Genomic DNA, 15213 nt, shown 5'->3' on the forward strand with positions numbered 1-15213 from the left:
GCACGACACACTCACCGAATGCTTTTTGTCCGGGCACTGAGCGGGTCGCTCCATGAAACGTGAGTGTGTCATTGATACGTGACAATGCACACACCTCAATTCTGCTACTCGAGAGCTGGGCATTCGCCTTCACAGCCGTCACATCAAAAGGCTGAGAGGAGACCTGACTCATGCAGAAGACACGTCACCCAGCTCTAGGCCAAGGACACTGCTCGGCTTAACAGGCCACGCTCCCTAATACGTGCTGGCAGCTTCTTCCATCAAAAGAGAGGGGCAGCAGGTGAGGGAGGTGAGCAAAAATCCTTTTATAACTGAAATTGCCAGACACACTCAAGCTGCCAGACTGATCTAGGAATTACAACAAAGGTCAAGGAGGAACAAACCTGGCAGTTTGGTTTTCCCAGTGAAGGCTGGGACAAGATCAAACTGGTAAGAAGGGAGTGAGGAAGACAACGGAGCACCAGGGAAGCGGGGGATGCTCTAAGTCACACATGTGGCTGCAACCATGAGTCTCACATTCCCTGCAAAGGAAGAACGTGCAGAGCAAGAGGAGGAAGGCCAATTCGTATTTCATATTCTGCCTGTGAGTTCAAACTTTACAGACACAGTCAGACCTGCACGATCTCAGCCTGAGATTTTTCTTCCTGTGCCTTGTGTTTGGAGCAGAGGAAAACACATGGAAATGTGACTTGTGCACGAATCAAGGCAGCACTGTCAGTCTGCATGTAGCCTTGTTCCTTTGAACTGGAAACAGGAACAAAAACAGGCAACAGGAACAGTCTGAGAAAAGAACAGCAGAAGAAACCGGGTAAAAACTGAGTACGCACACGTCTCCTCAGGAAGCAATGGAGTGTACTGCAATCAGAGATGAAACAATGAACCAAATGAACAGCTTGAACAGTTCAAAGTTCAGCTGCTGTGCAAATGTTATCATCTGCTCTCGATGTCAGCAAACCGTCCAGCCTCAGCCAAAGTTCTGCTATGAACTACGGGGAACGTGTTTTCAGCTGTACTCTTGAACAAAGAAGCCTCCTGCTCCTTACCGCAGAGCCAGAAACGTTACGGGCACGTGCAAGGAAATACAGAATGTGGCCCTTTTCTCCGGTTCTCAATCTGTCAAACATCATTCCTTTGCTTTGATTTCATATATTACATGTGGCAGAGAGCGCTCTCTCTAGGAATGAATCAACCTTAAGGCACAGGTGGACAGATACATTTTACTATTGAGCGACCCACAGCTATAAACGCTGACAGTTATCAGCACTTCTCGAGAAGTTATCTACTCATTTCATTAAATCTCAAACAGCATTCATGCCTTGACCTTTAACATCATCCTCTTCTTTAAGAGGAAAACTAAATTTACCAAGTCATGTAGACTTGAAATTTTTCTAATCATTTACTGTTCAATTCTTCAAAAGGTGTTAAAAGGTTCACAGGTCCCATGTCAGTATTTTAGTCTGCTCAGCAGAAATGTGATTATAAAAATACAAAAATACAATTGGCTGTATTGTTAGGGCCTAGTAACAAAATGCCTTGGAAACACGGGGCTCCTTCCACAGGTGCCTATGGAAATGCAAAGATTTTGGGTCTGGATGTGTTACAGACTCCTTCCCCCACCCAGGGAAAAGGACAAAGGGAGGGCTTCCAAAGCTTCAGGCAGCAGCACTGTGACTCCTGCTGAACAATGGGAGCTTGTGCTGGAGAAAAGATGCTGAGCGCTCCCAGGCAGTGGAGGTGGTCAATCACGGCTCCTGCGGCTGGTGCACAGTGGAGGCAGAGGTGCTGATGAGGTCTTGAGGAAGGCTCTCACGTGCTTCCTGCATCCGGCGCCGTGCCCTCTGGAAAGCCTCTACAACACAGCACGTGACAACAAGACAGAATGCATCAGACAGCCTCAGGGAAGGGGAGGGATGAGTCTGTCCAGTGAAATTCATGTCTCCTGGAGCAGGAGTCTTACTTCCTAAGTTCCACCAAGAAAGCACCTGACCCTTGCTGCTCTCTTCACTTATTTCTAGCACTGTCTTTGCTCTGCACAACAGACTCAGAGACAGAGCCTGTGCATCAGCGCCACAAGCTACGCTCAGTGCCAGGCACGACTGAGCAGGTCAGCTTAGGCTCTGCCCTCACAGAGTGGTTATCCCTCCTGCCTGCTGAGAGCTGATGCCTCTTGAAGTTTCCAGCTCAGATCAGAACATTTAACCTCTGCTATGGACTCAGAGAGCTCACAGAGAGGGGCAATTATCCCCACAGTAATGGATTCTCCTGAAATATCCTGCCCACTCTGTAAAAAGGGGGCAAAAGTGAGCCAAAGGCTCGCCAGGGAGAACAACACTGAAAGCCCTACCCAAAACGTTGTAGACAGAGGTCTGCTGGCTGAAGTCTCCAAGCCGGTCCAGGACACTCTGCCTGTGCTGCCTCAGGGCACTGGTTTCCAGAAAGGCTCTGCACAGAAGTACAGCAGGAGGTCAGGGCTGCCAAAACATATCACACGAGATGGAGCTGGCACTGACTTTGCTGCACTTACTTAGACTGCTGCAGGCAGTAAAGCCGAAACGTGACGCTCCCTGTCGTCTCTGTGCGAAAACCTAAGCGGCTCAGACGCTCTCCCTGCAAAGACAGCACAAGGTTAGAGTAACCACAGTCTGCCACTTGTTGCAGCAGGCTGACCCTAGTGAAAACAAGCAGGCCCCACCAGGAGCACACACTCCTGCAGGCACAGAGTTTCTCCCTTCCCCGCTGCACACAGAAAGCGACGTCAGAAAGAAGGGCAGCCGGTTCCGGGCTGTGCTGGGGGCAGGATCTAAACACCAGCAAGCTGATAGTGCAGTGCTGATAGTGCTCAACAACTGTATCAGGGCTCATTCTTCCAGCGAGCACCTCTGCAGCTTTCTTCAGAATGTGAAATTTATGCCTGCCTCTCATCCATTGGTTTCTTGCTTCAGGAAGCTGTTCCAGGTGCCGCACAGCCCAGATTCCTTACAAAAACACAGGAAGAAGTCTATAGCTGGTAAAAACCACTATAATTTATTCACAAAAATTTCCCTGTTCCTCTGTCCATGCTCACAAGTCTCACAGAGGAGACATTTCTTTAGTCAGAGGGAGAGCACTACCAGCTCATCCTTGTTCAAGTCTGGCCCAGGCTGTCCACAAACATCTGAAGCGGAGAGCACAATCTACCATCTCCCAGCAGGAGCAATGCCCTGCAGCTGAGCCCACCTTGAAGGTTGATGGTATCCTGACGTAGGTTATGTCTTCTAGCTCAGGAGATCCACCAATGAAAAATCTCCTCAGCTCAGCGACTGTCCCCAGCTCCACAGGGCGCCAGGTAGGGATGGTGAGCATGTGGAGACCTGACCCAGGATAACAGAACATCTTAGCACCTATGACCAACAATCCATTCAGAGTCACAGAGGACAGCATGGCAGATGGATACCTGCTGACCCAAACCAAAGTAGGCTGGAAACTGAAACACTGCATAGTATCTCTATAACATTTTCCCAGTAAGTCAGCCCCATACAGTCACATAGTCAGCACTGACAGTACCCCTGCCCACGAGGAGCATCTCCTTACTACACGTGGCTGTCGGAATAGTTGTGACCCTCAGACTCCATTTGGAACAGAGAGGACTACTGCTATCGTAAAGACGGATGTGCAGCATCACCCCAGAGCTTTGTCACACAAGATTTTGTGATGGAACCGCTGGAGAAGCAACACATGATGCTTCTCAACAACAAGGCAGAACTGTGCAGGATGCATCAAATCCTTCTTTGCTGCCTCACAGACAGCTAACTATCCCCTTCAGTGTGCAAAGGCAAAGCCTCCCCAGGATCAGCTGAATCCATTCCCAAGAGGACCACTCAACTCCTTCTCCCAGACAATTAACATAATGCCCCAAGTATGTTTTACCTGGAGATGATGGCAGCACCAAAGAACCATATCCTTCAACACGATACCTCTGCCAGAAATCCAGGGACAGGACCTCAAAGTAGAGAACAGGCCACTGAGGGAGACTATCTGCAAGGAAGAGGAGCAGATCATAGCTTTGTGAGGGAGACTATCACATACGAAAAAAAAAGCTGAACGCCCAACTTCACTAGCAGGAAGTCCTTTCTATATTTTTTCTACAATGACAAACCTGGATGTATGGGTGATTATTTTCCCCTGTAAAAGCTGAACTCTCAGATTTGAGGATGTAAACAGAATTATTGATATGATGTTAAAAATCTGGGAAAATCCCTTGTTTTGAAAAGAAGTCTAAACTGGTTCCTCAATTATCTCTGGGCAGATGAGACAATCTTTCATGAATGAACTGATGCCAAACAGGGTAACCTTTTATATCTCTGACCTTTCCCACCATTATTGGGGGATGATTAACTTGGATTCTCCTACAGGTTTCCAAGCTTTTCTTTTTTCCACAGTGAAGCAAACTCATCGCGTTTACTGTAGGCTGAAAATTCATTAGTGTTGGTTGAATACTCAAATCCACATTGGATTCAAGAGGCAAGGCACGCCGCAAAGCTGATCCTACCAACTGCAATCCAAAGAGCAATGGGGCTGGTGAGGAAGCAGCAGTAGCATAGTGAAGTAGCAGGAACAGACAGCAGAGAAGCCCAGCTTAAAATAGAGCTGGAATTTTCTAAATGACATAACCTACACAAAGCTTATACAGGTCACTGAATGTGTCTACAAACGTAAGACTCAGCACGGAGTTTTAGTTGCACACAAAAAAACTGCCTGTTTCTTCTGCTGCAGAGTCCCAGGGCTCTATGAAGTACACCAGGCATGGCAACACAGAGGAGCATGCCAGGCATTTTGAGACAGATGAGCTAAGATCCAAGTAGTTTTGCAACTGGATAAAGCTGACTATGGTCTGGAAGTAGAGCAATATCAATGAATTCATGCAAATGCTAATGCATTGCTGGGAAATACAAATACAGCACATGTCCAGAGGTTGTATGGTGACAGGGTGAGCATTTGCTGAATGAGCAACTTTCCCCTTTGTTTAAAACTGTCCTTTCATCTTGGTGAGGGGCAAACCACATGCCAGTTAGCACGATGCCTACACTGCGGTCAAAAGACTTCAGAGTTTCACATTCCAGAGCAACAAGGAAACCCACCTTCTGACTCATCTCCTGGGGTGAAAATCATGTCCAAAGTGAAGAGGTAGCAGAAGTATGCCACATCATCCTAGAAAAGCAACAAGACAGAGATCAGATTCCTGGACAAGAGAATCCATCACTAGCATTGCAGGAGGCACAGAGAGCAGGGAGAAAAGAACTAATGGTGGAGAAGAGGTAATGATACCCAAACAAGATCAATCACATCACACTAACAAACATCTGACTGCATGACGGACCTGCACACACTCCCAGGTGTCACATTGATGGAACAGGCTGTTAAAAATAATGAAAAAGGGGAAAGAGTAAAACACCTCAAATGACAACTCAGCCAGCTGCATAACTATTACACTGCCACAATCTTTACAGGAGCCAACCAAAATACCTCAAATAATGGTATTACTGAAGTGTTGACAGATAATGATTTTTGTAATATGCAAACTAGCTCACATAAAAGACATTTAAAAGTTTATAAAATTCAAATTTTGTAAGAGAAGAGCTGGAGACAGCAATGGAGGCAACACCCCAGACAGGAGGAGGGGTCCATTTTGAGAAATTGATTTAGAGACTGTGTGCATTCCCACCCCTGGCAAGCCAGAACAATGCTTTGTCAACTCTGAGTGTTAGAGAATACAAAAATCAAAGCTCCAAAGGCAATCAGTCAGAAGGAAGAAAAAAGTGAGGTTCCAGAAACTGCTTTGAAGAAGTTTTATTTGGTCTAGTTTTATTTAGACACAGTGGCACCCTGAAAAATGGCAATGATAACCAGAATGAGGAGAATCCCAAACATGCTCTGGCCTTGAAAGGAGCTCTCAAGTCATGATCTTTGCTGAACATATTTGTAGCTTGTTAAATATGTTCCACTTCAGAGAATGCCTGTTCAAACTCTGCTCTGCAAGTTTAAAAGCATCCTTACCCAGCCCACTGTCTTGGTGGCACAGGTCTGTGTCACTCCTGACAGCTGCTGGAACGCAGGGCTTGACCACTCTGGGAGAAGAGGAGAACATGAGCATAGTGGTGACTGCTTTGGGTGAGAGGGAGGAGTCACAAAGCAGAGCAGCTGCAAGGAGAAAATGTTAGTCCCAGATGACCGAGATAACAGACATCATCACCCACACTGAATTTCCCTAGCTGTGTCCCACCCTGTCTTGTTCCAGGCAATGGCTGCTTCCCAGAACCCCCTGAACTGTAGATGAAAAGCACCAACTCTATCTTAAGAGAAAAATGGAACCTCATCTAAATGTACTGAGTAGCAAAAGTGTCTTTTGCTTCTCAAAAGTTTGTCTTCTGACAAACATCATGGTATAACCAGAGAGGGGAGGCAGAGCCACAGCTTCAGGGGAATCAAACATGCAGCAGGATGTGCGTGTTAGTGCTGGGAACCTTATTTATCAGACAAAACTTAACATGTGAGTGTCAGCACAAAACATGAGAACATGATGGTGACCACTGAAATCAGACAAAGTTACTGCTGAGATGCAGAAGGCAGGAAGGCTATTCTCCACAGTATAAGGAATGAACTTGAGACAGACTGCTGGTCACCATTACCACTAGCTAAGAAGCCAATGGACCTCTATGTCCCAGCCTGACTTGGAGAGACGAGAGGGGAAGATGCTACTTTCTCCCAGACATGAGTTCAGTTCAAACAATTGAGTTCTCCAATTTTACCTCTGAAGACCTCTGACTAAATTCCAGCCCCAACATTAACTTTTACTGACTTTCAGCAGAGCTGATGTGATGGACCAACCAAAGCATGCTTCATTTCTTAAACTGCTGTGATACGGCTGGAAACGTGAACACTTACGGTTAGGCAGCTCCAGGAAGAAATGAACATAGAGGTTGTCATACTCATAGCCTTGAGCTGAAACTGAGAAGAAGAGAGAATGAGCTTCAGCTGCTCTCTTCCACACCAACTCCTCTAGTATTCACTGTAGGCTTTTGGGAGAGCCAGCATCAATAACCTCAGGGACAAGTGGTTACTGCTGGAAACTGGGAAAAGCCAGGGTCTTCCAAGTAACAGAATATGACCCTCAGAGAAGATTCCCTCTCTAGACTACCCCTGTCCCAGTCTGCTCTCCTTTCTACGGATCCGTATGACTTCCTAAAACAGCTGCAGTATTTGGAACCTCTAATCTGTAAATGCTGCTCAAAGGGTCAGTTGGCGAAAACAGGGGAGGAGAAGGAGGAAGTAAAGGATTCTAGGGAATCACCTCCTCTGGACCAGCCTGTGATCCATGAATCCTTGGACCCTTTATAGTCTCAATCATCTCAGCAGACTCAGATTTTCCCCTCCAGTTACTGTTCTAGTAAGGACTCACCTATTTCTCCATTCACAAAAAGCCTCAGTGTACGAGGAGGAGTCTGTAAGAACAAGCAGATAAACGAGATAAAGGGCTCAACGACCACTGGTGGAACATCATACAGTCCCCTCCTAACAGGGTCCCACACAGATTTTGCACATCAATGATTCACTCTGCTGGTCAGACTTCTCGTATCATATTTTCCAGAAGCGAACAGTTCCTCTGAGAGAGGCTCCCTACAGAGACCAAATTTCTAGACTGCAGGAGTTCACTACTCTGTAAATCAGGTCTTTTTGCAGGCTTCGAGATGGATATAAATTGTAGTGAGCAGTCACTTGCAGAAATCATAGTCCTGTGCCTCCTGTAGTGTTCCTCCCTAAGGTGGGGCAGGTGGGAAGCACAGGATGAGCTGAGACACTCTATGGAAGTACAAGAAAGTACAACAACTTTCACACTTCAGCAAAGAAGATTTGAACAAAAAAGACTGCATTATGGGTAATTCAGTGAGAAGGGAAACTGTGCATGAGTTCCAGGGTGGGAGCAGCTGTTACTTTCAAGTGGCACATAGATCTGTTTGACACTCAAGAAGTTATAAACATGCAAACCCTCCTTTCTTCTTAAAGTATTAGAGTCAAAGGCCTTCAGACAGTACATGCAGTCTCACAGAGACTGCAGCGTTCAGCACACTCTACTGCTGGTCTGACAGATGCCAGATGGATCTCTGCAGGCCTCATATCCATTGCAATGTGTCCCTTTTGACTGAATTTTCCGTGAGAAGCCACTAAAACTGCCACTATATCCACAGAAAGAAACTATCTTTGAAGACTGTGGTACAAACGGCAGCCATGCTAACCAAGTCAACACTCTCCAAAGGCAGCAGGGCTACAGGTCCCTGCCAAGTGCCACTGGTACTCACCATTTCAAATTCTGAGCCTACAAGACCACTGAGGTATTCCTTGTGCCGACCATACAGCTGAAAACACAGAACAAGCAGATCAAAAAAGTGTCTTTTTTATCATATATATTTTTACTTATTGCAAAAATTGTAATGCATATAACTTAAAACCAATTTAAATTGTTGAGAGGCTTAGCACACAGGGTTTTTAAATTGTTATAGCAGACACAGAGAATATAAGCATCTAACAGAACAAAGACGTATAACTGCTAACATTGCATGGAACTTTGGCTTCAGAGAAGACCTTGTCAAAGGCCAATCTGGGGAAAAAGAAGCTCTGAAGAATCAGCAGAGCTTAAATGACATGTTAAAAGCACAGGTATAAACTATTCCAATGAAATTAACAGATGGGAGATCAGTGCAACAAAATCATGATTTCCTTATTGACCACAAAAATGAAAAACTAAAACATTAAGTACCTTTATAAACTGCCACAGAATTCAGAATTCAGAAAAATCAAGACATAAAATTATATCCAAATACGCTATGACATTATGGGTAACAAGAAATCATTTGATAAGTACATAGGCAGCAAGAGGAAGACCAAGGAAAGGGTTTGCCCACTGCTGGAAAGAGAAGGAAAACCATTGGCAGGTGACACTAGAAAGGCAGGAATTTAGGTGGCTTCTCGCCTCGGTTCTCACTACATACATCACTGCAGTCAGAAGCCAACACACTTAGTATCAGACATGATCACTACCTTGAGTAAGGAATGAAGCAGTCAGGGAGTATCTGAGTTCTCAAATTGCTGGGCATGATGAGACCCACTGCCAGTGACATTCATTTTGTCAACTTTCGGTGTCTACAGCACTAACAATTACATCTACATGAAGGTCTAAGTTCCCTTTGTCAAATCAGGAGAACCAGTCAATGTGATCAGCGCAGGCCAGTCCTTACGTCTCTGAACACACGCTGCTCGCGTTCCTCCTCCTCTGGCTGCACTTGGACAGAGACATTCTCAATGGTGTATTTCCACACCTCTTGCTTCTCTCCATCCAGCTCGATCCTGCAGAACCCGAAAACACATGGGCAAAGCTCCCTCATTACACAGTGAACAGGCGCAGGCAGCAACAGCATCCACTGTGGCATCCCGACGCTGCAATTCCCTCTCCACCAGGGCTGTGCACTAACAGCCCTCTCCTCGCTCCCAAGTGCCTGACAGCATCAAAAAGGGAGACTCACTTGCATCCAGCATATGCATAAACTGTATCCCTAGGGACCGGCACCAAAGCCTCACACATCACACATGCAGCGACACCAAGCACAAGTACACAATAGTCTAGTCTTAGAAATCTCTGGAATAAAACTAAAAAACATCCCTCAATTTAAGCGCTGGTCCACTGCCTGAAGGGTGACCAGGAGACAGCCATTTCAGCCCTCTGTATCAGCCCTGCTCACCGATAGGCTCCTTTGGTGCCAGTAAAGTCAGGTTTCACTGTGATCACCCCGTTGCCATCTACCTTGATTGTGCAAAGAACATGTTCGTATTCCCTGTGACCAAGCCTAATGGAAGACATCAAGAAACACATTCTAAACAGAGAACACAGGCACTTGCTTGCTCTGGAACAGCAGACTCGGTAAAGGCATATGGGGGGAACAAACACATCCATACTTTCCTACATTAGTTTAAGAAGCCTTTTGGAGATATACACTCAGTTACCTCCCAAATGAGGAAAGAAGCAGAAAGAAATGGCAGTCTGAGTTACTGAGCTCTTGGAATTTTCTCTACTTAACTAATGAATGAAACGGGAGACTCGAGCAAGGAGGGAAGATGGGTTTCCCTTTGGGAAATTAAGATCACTTCAGAATTCTACTTACTTCCCATAAGGTCCCAAGTCCCCCATGATGTACATGGTCTGGACAGGAGTGTTAATCACATGACTGTTCTTTTTAAATTCTTCCGAGGGTTCCCAGGTGATGATTTTCGACTTCAGAGAACTTGCTTCTCTGTCAACAACAGAACAGCACAAGTCACAGCTCACCTCAGCAGCCCAGCACAGGCAGCACTAAAGGCCCCACAGCAAGGAGTCAACCTGCTGGATTCCAGGTGCAACATTGCTCAAGCCACCAACTTCCACAGACCAGGCTGCTCGGCAGCTGGGGCACCAGCACCAGGAAATCTGCATTAGCAAGCTCTAAGTCCCAGTTTGCACTCACATTGGCCTACGGTCTTGCCTTCTCCTTCTTACATTGGCCATCCTCTCTGCCAGATATGATGGCACTTCATGATCTGAGTCAGTTACCTTCTGGCAGTGCTGGAAGAGAGAAACAGAGAGGAACCAGCTTAATTATAACAGGGCATCTTTCCCAAACACAGCTCCACTTTTGGAGGACAGAACAGGTATGTATACACCCACATACAAGGACAAACTGTTAAAAAACTGCAGATTTCGTCCACTGTTCTTGTGGGAAAGTATAGCTAAACTCCACCCAGCAAGTTACCTACAGAGCAATGCTATAAAACCAAGTCTCTCCAAGCTATCCCTGACCATTGTTCTGAAACAGGGAAATCTCATCACAGGTCTGGGGCACCAGGTGAAGCTGCTTTGCAGCAGCAGTATGCTCTCCTGCACTCAGGATATCCAGCATGGCCACGAACGGACAAACATTCCCTCTGCAGGGGGCCTGGTGGTTTTGACAGACACTGCTGTACAGATAATGCATAACTAAGAGCTGGTACCTCCTCTAGATTGGTGAACCGGTCATGATCAGTGTAGGTGAAGATGCGACAGTTCTTCCGACCTCCAGCCTTCTCCAGTTTCAGTATCTCCTCGTGGTACTGCCGGTCCAGGGGAGTCTGGCAGGCCGACTCATTTTGGTACAGATCCACCTCAAACTGAGAGCACCACGGGTGAAGTGCGAAAGCTGCCTTTCACCAGCACAGTCAGAGCTACAGACACTTCTCAGCTGAGATTTCCAAAGCCGCCACAGAGAGAAACAAGATCATTTGGGAATCTCCCAGCAAACAACCCGAGCTCCAGAGTGGCTCCGACACTGCTCCGGCGTGTCGCGGCTGACAGCACCCACCGGTGCCCACCCGGAGGGAATCTGACACAGCAGCTCACCCCGAAGCAGGAGACCCTACAAGGCAGCGCGGCAGAGGGGCCGTCGGGCGGCACAAAGAGGAGAAACTCCCCCAAGACCCCTCCCGACCCGGGGGGCTCCCCCGCGGCCCGCCGCCGCACACCCACCTGGCTGAAGAGCTTCTCCTGCCACCCCACCTCGGCCTCCTCCTCGTCCGGGGGCCGCCGGGCACCTGCGGGACAGGGCCCAGTCACCTCCGGCGGCGCTGCCCTCACCCACTGCCCCCGCCCGGCTCCCCACGTACCGGTCGCGGCGCGGCCGGCCAGGCCCAGCAGCTCGGGGCCGCGCGGGGCGGCGAGCGGCGGCGGGGCCTGCGGCAGGAGCGGCCCGGCCGACGTGACCCGCTGGATGCGGACCCTGCGGGGAAGGAGAGAGGGAGCGTCGCGGCGGGCCCGGAGCCGGGGCGGGGCGGGGGCCGGGGGCGGCCGCTCACCGGAGGCGCAGGTTGCGCACGGGGTCGCGGGAGCGGTAGACGGCGCCGCCCGCGCTGCACAGCGGCTCCGCCATGGCCCGCGCCGCCGCCGCCGCCGCCGCCTCACCGTGGAGACGGGGCGGCGCCAGCACAGCGCCCCCCCGCGGCCGGAGGGCGCCGCGCGGCACCGGGGCTCCCGGCTCGGCCGCGGGCGGCCCTTTGCCTCCGGGATCCGGTGCTGCCGCCAGGGCGGCTTCCGCAGGACGGAGCCCCGCTGCCTCCGCGGGAGGGGGGGTCCCCCCCATCCCGCCGCGTGAGACCCCCCCGGAGCAAAGCCCCCGCCATCCCGGTATCCCCGTGGGGACGCGCTGGGCTGTTCCCAACACCCTTGTAAAAAATATTCATTTGATTGGTGTCAGTACGGGACAATGGATGTGCAAATGGGTGGCGAGGAGCAGGGTGCGCCTGTTCAAGAGGAGTGATTGTCTTAGTTTAAGATCTCTGTGAAATGCAAAAACGTGAACCTGCGAAATGCCTCGTGATGCTGCCGACCACCAGTGACACACAGGATGTTCCGTCACTGCGGAGCAGAGAACTCTGGCGACAGTTCATCATGATGCAAAACGAGATAAAAGGAAATGGTGAAAAGTAGAAAAGGATGGAGAGCATAAAGGCTGGGAAGCACTCTTTAGATGGTCACCTTCCGCTTCAGGATTTTTCAGTCATTTAAAACATCCTGTTATAATATTGTTAATAACTACAGCTGCTTTAATATTGTTACTGACACTGCTGTACATATGGGTTTGGCACATGTTTAAGAGGGAATCTTCAACGCACAAAATGTTGTATCAATCAGGAAACTTACACAAGTAAAAGAATTTACTTGATTTAACAAAAAGGGGGGACTGATGGAGGGAATATAGGAATAGACATAAAATACTATATTAGTTATTGTTTAGATATTAAATACTAACTGCTAGATTAACTGTTGTATGAATTATTGCTGTGAAATGTTAGAAGTTTTGAAATACTAACTACCCAATGAGGAGGCTGGTGAGAGAGATAAAACAAATGCCAGCAAGGTTGTAACTCATGACCCACGCATCTGTAGGGAGGAAGGGAGACAAAAACTAGCCTATGTAGGAAAGACAAGGACTAAAGAAACTAACACTTGTATTCAGACAGTGATAGGTAGGAGTCAACCAGATGTCCACTCAAGGACAGGCCAGGCTGGAACCGGTTTGGCTCTGCAAGCTCAGCCAAATCGGGAATTTTAGGGAAGAGGTGAAAAGTACACAGTGAGGAAGACCTCCGGCCTTCATCTTGAAGACCCCTGCCCACGACCACCAGAAGGCGTGTCAAGGAGGAGCCTGAGGCGGATCCTGAGGCGGGGACTATGGAAATGATTTCCTGGGAGAGACTGCCCTTTTGGGGGGGGGTTATGAGTATGTTTGTATAAATACAAGAAAAACTGCTACGGCGGGTGTGCGTCTTGGTGGAGCGGAGACTCCCGGCGCACCCAGCGCTGTTCGCTTGCCTTTATTCCTTTAATAAATTGTAAACTTTGATTGGAATCCTGTTTGGGACCAACTCATTTATTACACCCTGCACAGAGCTCCAGGGTGTTGGGAACAAAACCTGTCAGGATCTGCATGCGAAACGGCTCCTTTCACGGGTTTATTCCCTCCTATCCATCTCCTAATCTTTCCTGACATTTGTCTGTTCGGCTGCCAGGGAAAGGATGTCTTGATGGAGACCACCACCCCCCTCACACTAGGCCCTTGCTCCCAAGTGGCAACAAGCCCATCCCTTCGCGAGCGGGCCGGGGTGGCAGCCCCTGACCCCCCCCTCACACCTCAGCACGCATTTTGTTGCCAGCTGTCCGGTGCCACAGGTTCTGCTGCATTCCCCAGCCTTTCCCTGCTGTGCCTCGTCCGGTGAGGGAGGGGTCTTGTGTAAACATTGTGGAGATGCACATACACGGTGTATGATGCAACCTCTTTGCTCAAAGAGGATGACCTAGGAACCGGTATCCTTCCTCCTTGTGCACCATCCCCTCAGCCAGCATCTTGGCTTCTCCAGTCCCTTCCCTCGAGCCAACCCCGAGGTGGACTCCACATCCCCCAGCAACCTGGTCACCCCATGGTCCTCTTTGCAGTCACTGCTCATGAAGTCGGTGTGTCTGACAGCTCTGCAACCCAGTTCTGCCAGCTGGGACCTCGCCGCCGAAGGGTCCTCCTGCACAGAGTGCTTCCCTCCCGTCCCACTCCTGGAATGCTGGGCTGGGAATTGCTTCCCCAGTGCTACTCTGGGAATGTTTTGGTCAATGCAAGCCTAAATACTGCAGGAGTGCATATTCACTTGAGCGCGCTGCAGTGCTGACGTTAAACTGGCATACTAACAGCCTGAAGTACAAAACCTGGCAGGATTTAGATCTTCCTCCTGCTTGGATCATTAGCTGCAATGAAAATTCCTCAGCGATCCTTGCAGGTATTGCAAGGCTCTCGCGCTTTCAGATCTGGAACACTGGTGGCCACAAATACTAGAGATCCCCAAATCAGAAAAAAGGCATTTATTACAGAAAAGCAGAAAGCTGATAAAATTGTACAAGAGTCACAGTGAAATATCTTTTTTTTTTTTGCCCCTGAGCAAATATGACATTATCATGTCACTATTTATTCAGCTTTTAAAAATCTAATATCAGACTAAGAAATAATAGGAGCTACATTACAAGGCAAACATTAGCAAAGCCCTGGCAACAGTTGGCATCTGAGACAGAAAGAAAAGATGTAATTATGTGGTAGATTCTCAACAGGTTTTTGCACAATCAGAGTTTGAAGAGCCGTACTGCTTATGTCGAATTCGACATGACAGTAAGAATTGGGCTGTCAACATACACGCTGTATTGTATTGACTTCGATACTCCAATAGTCCCAGTTAGAATGAGGAAATTTTAGTGACCCACTGCAGTTTCTAAATGGCTTGAGTGGGTACAAATGGGAGCAGCTACGAAAAGAGAGAAGCATAAACTGAAACACGGGAGGTTCCCTCTAAGCATCAGGAAAGTTTTTTACTGCCTGAGTGACTGAGCCCTGGCAGAGGCTGCCCAGGGAGGCTGTGGATTTTCCGTCTATGGAGATACTCAAAAGCCATCTGGCCATGGTCTTGGGCAGCCTAGGTGTCCCTCCTTGAGCAGGAGGTTGGACCAGATGACTTTCAGAGGTCCTTTCCCACCTCAACCGTTCTGTGATCCTGTGCTGCCTCCTTCCCCAGAAAGCACATTCCTGCTACCCCTCATGCCAGCACTAGCACTTGAGCAGCTGCATGCCAAGGTGGAGCTTACCT

At 48.5% G+C, this 15213-nt stretch overlaps 1 protein-coding gene across 3 annotated transcripts; it reads right to left on the minus strand.

The window, feature by feature from the left end:
* Nucleotides 1-35: 35 nt before the first annotated feature.
* On the minus strand, nucleotides 36-11963 carry MKS1 (MKS transition zone complex subunit 1). Of its 3 annotated transcripts, none has more exons than XM_086624394.1 (18): nucleotides 11890-11963; nucleotides 11750-11813; nucleotides 11564-11650; nucleotides 11053-11208; nucleotides 10530-10627; nucleotides 10191-10319; nucleotides 9771-9875; nucleotides 9270-9378; nucleotides 8334-8390; nucleotides 7436-7478; nucleotides 6922-6984; nucleotides 6034-6104; nucleotides 5118-5187; nucleotides 3907-4014; nucleotides 3217-3350; nucleotides 2525-2607; nucleotides 2345-2442; nucleotides 36-1849 (listed from the first exon to the last, which is right to left on the minus strand). In XM_086624394.1, exons 1-18 carry the CDS (start codon nucleotides 11961-11963, stop codon nucleotides 1743-1745), a joined length of 1656 nt encoding a protein of 551 aa, XP_086480520.1. In that variant the 3' UTR covers nucleotides 36-1742. The 3 variants fall into 3 exon arrangements, with proteins under 3 accessions (XP_086480520.1, XP_086480519.1, XP_086480518.1); XM_086624393.1 differs by having other exon boundaries at nucleotides 11564-11666; nucleotides 11697-11813; XM_086624392.1 differs by having other exon boundaries at nucleotides 11564-11813.
* Between the last annotated feature and the right edge of the window lie 3250 nt (nucleotides 11964-15213).

Source organism: Tauraco erythrolophus, chromosome 21 (genome assembly GCF_009769465.1).
Source record: "Tauraco erythrolophus isolate bTauEry1 chromosome 21, bTauEry1.pri, whole genome shotgun sequence".
NCBI classification, from domain to species: domain Eukaryota; kingdom Metazoa; phylum Chordata; class Aves; order Musophagiformes; family Musophagidae; genus Tauraco; species Tauraco erythrolophus.